The sequence below is a fragment of the Cyprinodon variegatus genome, unplaced genomic scaffold, assembly GCF_000732505.1.
Source record: "Cyprinodon variegatus isolate N-32 unplaced genomic scaffold, C_variegatus-1.0 Scaffold394, whole genome shotgun sequence".
NCBI lineage: Eukaryota > Metazoa > Chordata > Actinopteri > Cyprinodontiformes > Cyprinodontidae > Cyprinodon > Cyprinodon variegatus.
In genome coordinates this window covers 231,436-238,704 of record NW_015150847.1, presented here as the reverse complement: position 1 = coordinate 238,704, position 7,269 = coordinate 231,436, and the positions used below count along the sequence as shown (strand labels likewise).

General features: G+C 43.0%; 1 protein-coding gene across 2 annotated transcripts; it reads right to left on the bottom strand.

Moving 5' to 3' along the window:
* Positions 1-951: 951 nt before the first annotated feature.
* Positions 952-6,033, bottom strand: fezf1 (FEZ family zinc finger 1). Of its 2 annotated transcripts, XR_001481591.1 has the most exons (5): positions 5,201-6,033; positions 4,706-4,840; positions 3,406-3,538; positions 1,613-1,924; positions 952-1,522 (listed from the first exon to the last, which is right to left on the bottom strand). XR_001481591.1 is itself a non-coding variant. In XM_015387428.1 (4 exons), exons 1-4 carry the CDS (start codon positions 5,987-5,989, stop codon positions 1,689-1,691), a joined length of 1,293 nt encoding a protein of 430 aa, XP_015242914.1. In that variant the 5' UTR covers positions 5,990-6,033; the 3' UTR covers positions 952-1,688. The 2 variants fall into 2 exon arrangements, 1 of the variants encoding a protein (XP_015242914.1); XM_015387428.1 differs by having other exon boundaries at positions 952-1,924.
* Between the last annotated feature and the right edge of the window lie 1,236 nt (positions 6,034-7,269).

Below are 7,269 nucleotides of genomic sequence, written 5' to 3'. Positions count from 1 at the left end.
CTGGAGGTTTCTTCCTGTTAAAAGGGAGTTTTTCCTCTCCACTGTTGCTACAAGCAGTATTATCTTCTGGCCCTTCATACGCTGTCCTGCAAAGTCAGCTTCTTAACCAATCTGACTGTAAGATTCGTTTGAATTGTCTCTTTAAAGTGACCTAAAAACAAGTTATTGAATAGTTATAGAAATTGAATTTAAATTTATTTTCTGTGTTTTGGTCCAATTTCTCTCATTTACAGTGAAATAAAGCTAACTTTTATTAAACTCACTGTTAATTACTTGCACCTAAATACAAGTTGTGTATATTCAGTTTAGTATAAACCTGAAGTGAAACCAGAATGATTTGTGGTTTTAGACGTTCTTTTTAAACCTGACAGGTGCTTCGTTCAGCCCCTCTGTGTGAGTTTACTGCTAGAACCAGCCTCACATCTGGACCTTTGGCTCCAACGAAATGCTACCGAGACAGAGACGTCCACCTGGACTGAGGAGGACACAGGAGGAGGAGGAACCTAATGGTGTTCTCAGAAGGCTGTGGTCATCCATGAATGAACACATCATCTGCTGAACCATGGTGGAAGCAGCATGATGCTGTGGGGTTAGGGACAGAGAAGCTGGTGGTCACATGGATGGATGGAGCCAAACCAAGACATGAAGACGATGGCTAGAGGCGGAGCTTCAGCTTCAGCAGGAGAACCCACTGAAATACGCAGACAGGGATTTCTGGGTTCGATCCCAGGTTCCGCCTTGCCCTTGAGCAAGGCGTGTGTGCTTCTTTATGACGAGCTGCTTTTATTTGCTTGAACAAATCCAACTCATATTAGAGAATAGCCTAGTCAAAGTCCAGAGCTTAATCTAAAAGAATGTATCTGATAACAGATAGATCTCCAGTCAATCTAAAGACTAAACCACCCCCCCCCCACACACACACACAGACACAAGACAAAACAAAAACTCAGGATTTGAATCTGTAAAAACATTTTTACTGTCTGCTCTCTGAACCAGAGAAAGGGTGAAACATCTGAGGAGGTAGAGGAGTTCTGGGTTTACCTCAGAGATCTGCCTGAACGACTCGCTGAGGACTAATTACACAATAAATAGCATCAGTTTGGGGGTTTTATAAAGATGCTCTCAGCCAAATGTTCATGGACCCGAGAGCGCAGAGGTTCAGAGGCCAGCCGACCGGGAGGTCAGGATGAGTCCTTATTGGGCCTGGGAGGCCACTGCTGTGCTTGGACACGCTCAGAAACCCCATCGCTGCCTTTTTTGGGTTTCCATGGTGACGGTCTGGGTGGAGGGGGTCCAACCGAGGATGAGAACCAGAGCTGCCCTCAGTGAGCTCTCTGGGTCAGAACATGATAGGAGTCAGGACTTATCAATAGTGACTTTTTATTTGGAGGGGGAAACAGCACAAAGGTGAGGGAATGATTCATGCACACCAGTCTCCATGTGAAGAGTCAGAGGCGTCCTTTGGTGAGCTCCAAGAATTCAGTCACTCCCAGTTCAGACAGCAGGGGGCAGCATATGCAGGCTAAAACATCAGGGAAGATAAACACTACAATACTTTAGAGCTTTTCATTTGGCTGATTAACAATAACTGGAGCAGAGAAAGTGCAGAGACCTGAAGGCAGGCCATTGTTCCTAGAATCTGTCCTCAGCAGACCAGGAAGTCTGGGTTTCTGCGTCCGCAGCTGATTTCAGGACTCCAGGGCGGATGGCGCCCCGGCCGGGTCATGCAGCTTCCTGATGTGCTTCTTCAGGTCAAAGTTCCTGCAGAAGCCTTTCCCACAGGTGGGGCAGGTGAAGGGCTTCTTGTCGTTGTGAGTGTGCATATGGAAGGTGAGGTTGTACACCTGGTGGAACGCCTTGCTGCAGATGGAGCATTTGAACTGCTTCTCCCCGCTGTGGGTCAGCTTGTGGTTCTTGTAGTTCCCTGCAGAAAAATCACACTTTAAATAAAAGCTCTGCAGTAAAAAAACATGAATAAATGAAACCAGTTTAAACATGATCAGAGGTAATAACCAGGTTTCAGTCTGGACTTTGACTAGGCCATTTATTGCTGGACCTGCTGATCAGCTGCAGCTCTTTGACCTGCTGCATAACTTTAACCAATTTTCTGTTTCAAACTGAAAAACAAATAACGTCCTGTTTGTTTATGTTTATTAGCACCTCAACAGGCTTCATGATGCAGGAACTATTACTGCTAAAGCAGATAACGTCTCAGTCGTGACCTGAATCTCTGCAGGACCTACACACATTAGGGTGATGGAGCAGAGGCCTTCCAGCTCCAATAATCCCTATCTGGTCCATTTTTCCTGTTTTTCTCCGGCCTGCTCTCGCCAGACTTTCTACCTTCTTTCCTCCATGTGCTGCTGCTTTTTCTATTATTTATCTCTAAGCTCATTTTTCTACAAATCAAAACCAGATCTATGATAGTAAGATAAAAGGCAAAGGTCCCATCAGTCTGTCATATTGTCCACAAAGTGTCACCAGATCAGCAGCTCTGAAAATATGATAGATATGAGATCAGCAGAGAATCAAGGAGAAATATCAGCTGGTCTCTATTTGATTCTATGTTAGAAAATCTGATCTCTGAATAAAATAAAACAAAAAATAGATACGTCTCAAACAGGAAATAACAAAATTATTTATGAAAGAAAAACTAAAAGAAGTAATCAATTGAAAAAAAAGAAATTATCTAAAAAAATTATAGATATATAATATATATACATATAGTTTTTTTCTCGGTGAAAGACTTAAGGAGACTTTAATTTTCTATTAATATCAATACGCTGGATTTCTTCTGAAGTGCATCCAGTGATATTTAAATTACTTTTAAAATATAACAACCTTCAAGCAAATATAAAAAATACTTTTCATTAAACACGTCCTTCTTTATGAAAAATATTTGTTATATAATATAATTCATATCTTCAACATGTTTCCAGCAGCAATAAGTAGAAAAAGGTGTTGTTTCCAGACATAATAAAATAACACATTCGTCTGTAAAAGTCATTTATATGACTAATATATAATAAACTGAATGAAATAAATATTTGGATAATATTCTACTTTATTGCGTTTTAATAATATTTGGTTTATTTTCCTTGAATTCTATAAATGATGCTTCCTGTTGATCTGCTGCTCAGTGTAATTATCCTCACTTTGAATCATTTTTCTACTTGTTTTATTTATGTTGGTTAAAAAATGAAATTAAATTCAAAACTAAATGAAGGAGATGAGCTGCGGGGTTTTATGGGAACCCGCTGCAGCCTGGATGATTTACTGAAGAGTAAAACCGCATTCCTCCCTCTGACCCAGAGGGCTGCTGGAGGCGGGTCAGAGGAAGGGCTGCCCCGCATGAGAAGAGCTGCCCCGCAGAGGATCGAGGCTCTGTGCTCGTTTTTTCCTCACCTTTCTGGTGGAATCCTTTCCCACAGAACTCGCACACAAAGGGTTTGTATCCCGCGTGGATCCGTGTGTGCGTGTTGAGCGTGGAGCTCCGGTTAAACGCTTTCCCGCACTGGTTACACTTGTGAGGTTTTTCCTGTAACATAAAAAAAGAAATATAAAAACGAATTAGTATTAAATCACTGATGTCACTGCATAATTTAACAGATTTAATTGATTATTTCTGAACTATTAGTTTCAATTTGACAGATTTAATAAAACCTCATAAAAAAAAAAAGCCTTTTAGATTTTTCTATGATGATAATTTAATCCTCAGTGGTTTTCACCTTATTTTTATTCAAGGAAACATTTAAAAGATGCAAAGCAAAGGTTGGAAAGTAAATTCTACAACATTTCGTTTTATTATCAGGGAGTTAAAATAAGCAGCAGAATCCCGCATCATCATTAATGTCACTCTGTACAATCTATTTCTGGGTCCAAACTTTATTTAAAGTAAACAATTATATATATATATATAAAAAACTCTTTAACTTCTGTTTGTAAAAAGGGAGAAAAAACTGAAATGTTTTTTTTTTAAGGTGGCGAATTTGCTGCTTTATTCAAACCCTTATTAAATCATTATTAATGTTTTCGTTCTGAAATGAAATGAGTTTGATTTTATTTAATGATTTAAGTTATTTTTTTTATATCATTATTTATTAACTGGCCATTTCATTCCTGAATATGGACTAATCTCTCTCTATCAGGCTGTATTTAAATAAAAAAACAAACTCCACTGCTATTTTAAAATGATAACATTTCTTTAGATTTATTAGCTTTAATGTTTATAAAACATTTTAGCAGCTTTAATCGGAGCAGGTTATGTCGGATTTTGTTTTAATCTTTAAAGAAAAAATGAGACTCGGCGGGAAAATGATGAGAAAATGACTCTTATTGTTTTTCCAGAATCAGCAACTGATTTTCCGCTCAAGTTTTTTAACAAGATAAAAAATAAAGTAAAAGAGGTAATAAAAAAAAAATCGTTTAAATTCAGACGTTTGCTTCAAAAATGGTTGGAAATTCAGAAAATGACATTTTATCTCCTTATTTTAAAAATAAAAAACTATTATTTCTCAATTTATTTTCTATCTTAAATAAATATTTAATTTTTTTTATATTTCCTGAGCGCAGCTCCCAGTCAGTCCGGACTTTCTGGCTCAGTTTTGGCTCCAAAATGTTTATTTATAAATGAAATTTTTAGGTTCGGACAGAAGCAGATGGAAGGAAGGCGGCTCCTGAATCCCGCAGCCGTGCGGAGCCTCACCTGAGTGTGGATGATCTTGTGTCTGCACAGCGTGCTGGCCTGCCGGAAGCCTTTCCCGCAGACCTTACAGATGAAGGGCCGCGCGCCGGTGTGCACGGGCATGTGGCGGGTCAGGTTGTAATGCGCGTTAAACACCTGAGACGCACAGAAACATCACAGCGCAGAGTTATTATTACAATTCACTTTAAATGTTAAAATATTCTCTGGTTATTGAAGATATTCAGTTCAATCCTATTAATTTAAAGATGAAAAAATAAAATCTGTTTTTCTCTGTTTTTTGAGGAACGGAAAAATATATTAAAACAAATATAGAAGTGAATTAAAATGCAAAAACTGAAGCATTTTTAAATCTCGTTATTAAATGAAATTAATTTCCTTTTTTTGTTTGTTTTTCTGGGATGTTTCTGGATTTCCGGTCTGGCTCCATGAAGGAAAACATCAGAAACAGTTTTATTGGATTTAAACCGGCAACCTTCGGAGCGGGTTCCGGCTCACCTTTCCGCAGACCTCGCAGATGAAGACTTTGGGTTTGGATCCGGAGCAGGAGCCGCTGAGCCTGGCCGCTGCTGCTGCCGCTGCTGCCGGGGAGCCTTTGTAGATCTGGTCCCGCTCCTTCATGTAGGTCTGGATCTGGCTGGGGGACAGCTGCTTGAAGGCCCCGGGAACCGAGTAGCGCTCCCCGGCCTGCTGCTTGCTCTTCTCCGCTAGGAGGGCTTTGTGTCGGGCGGTGAGGAGGTAGGAGGCCATCGGGTGCAGGTTGACCAGGCCGGCCGGCGGGGCGCAGGCCCCCGCGTCCCCGGCGCAGTTCAGGTAGCACATGGTGCCCACGGTGGAGAGGGAGGACTGGTTCACCACCCGCGGTCTGAACAGCTTATACTGGCCGCTGCTTTGACTCACCGCCGAGTCCTCCTGCTGGCTCCGATAGTTCAACCCGAAGCCCAAAAAGTCCACCGGAGCCTGGAGATGAGAGTCCAGGTGGCCCGGATCCAGCCCGCCGATGCTGAGCCGGTGACCCGCCTCATAGCCGAGCGGCACCAGCGGGATCATGCAGTGCAGCGAGGACGGACACACGTCGGGTTTCCCCGCGGGAGACGCCTGGAACCAGGAGCCGAGCGGTATCGACCTGGGCTCGGGCGTCCTGGCCATAATCCGGTCGATGGAAAAGGCGAGAGGCTTGGAGCTGCCGCCGCCGGAGGAGAGCGAGTCTGAGCCCGCCGGATGGCTCCCGGTGGCCGGGGGGGCGCCGAGGACACCCGCTGCGCGGCACAGAGAACCGTCCATCATGAAGAGGAGAGGGAAAGAAGGAGAAGGAGCGAGGGGTCGGAGCTGCTCCTCACCGGCCCGCAGCGAAGGGCATCATCTGCCGGGGAGCCCCCTCCTGATCACCGCCTCTCTTCTCACGCTTATTGGCGGCCGCTGCTCGCTCGATGGCCGCGTGCGGAGAGCCGAGACCCGCCGATCGTTACCGTCCGGGAAGGACCGGGAGGAAGTAGAGGAGCTGCTCAATTCCTCCTCATCGATGCGGAGGTCTGGGACTCCGCAGGAGGAGGAAGAGGAGGGAGAGGAGGAAGAGGAGGAGGTTGGCACAACTCCTGCTCAACTGGAGGCAACCTGATAAATCTCCGCTCCACTTGTGGCTGCGCGTGACATCATTTAATCTGGCTGCGGTCGCGAGGTCACGAGCTGTCGACTTTCACAGCGCATCAGGGCTCCTCGCGCACGCGACTACGGTGATGACGCGGAGCTGGGCGCGCGTGGGGCCCGGGCCGTCAGACTGTGGGGCGATCAGAGGAGACTTTGAAGCTCCGCCGCGTTCAGCTGAGGAGCCGCGAGCGCATCACCTCCTCTTCCTCCTGTCCGTCACGCACACCCCCATCCCGCCACAGAGGGAAAGACCGCAGAACCCGCGGAAAATAAAAACAGCAACTAAATAACATCCACCCTGTTTATTATTATTTGTTAATTACTGATTTATTTCTCTAAGCGGTGCGGGATAATGGAGGCCGCGGCACGCGCGCAAACATCTTCATCATTTCTCCGTTTGCGCTTCGTTTCCAAATATTTCATCTCTGCAGAAAAAAACATTTTAAACTAAAACCAACAAGAAAACATTTTATAAAAATCACATCAATAATAAAAACAAAAAGAATGAAGGTCATTTCAATCAAATAAATATAAAAATAAAGATTTTTTTTCCTTTCGGTTTATAAAATGAAACGAGCTGCTTTCATCCTGCGCAGGTTTCTCTCGGCTTCTAAAGATATAAAAAAAGAAATAAAATAAACGTTTCTTTTTCTGTTTTAAAAATAACCTCCAATTTGCTCTGCTGCCGTAAAATAACATTTTATTTTTGTTTCACTGTTTGCAGCAACTGTTGATTCCGTTGATAACATTTGGATTTAAAAAGCCGCGATTGCTTCTGATACCTTCTACTTGCCATTATATATATATATATATTTATAAAATCGTTTTCTTTTTGCAAACATAGGTATATGTTTAACTTTTTTTAATTCGAGCTTTAAATGTTCCTCTGTATATTGTATATGAATATAGCATATATATAT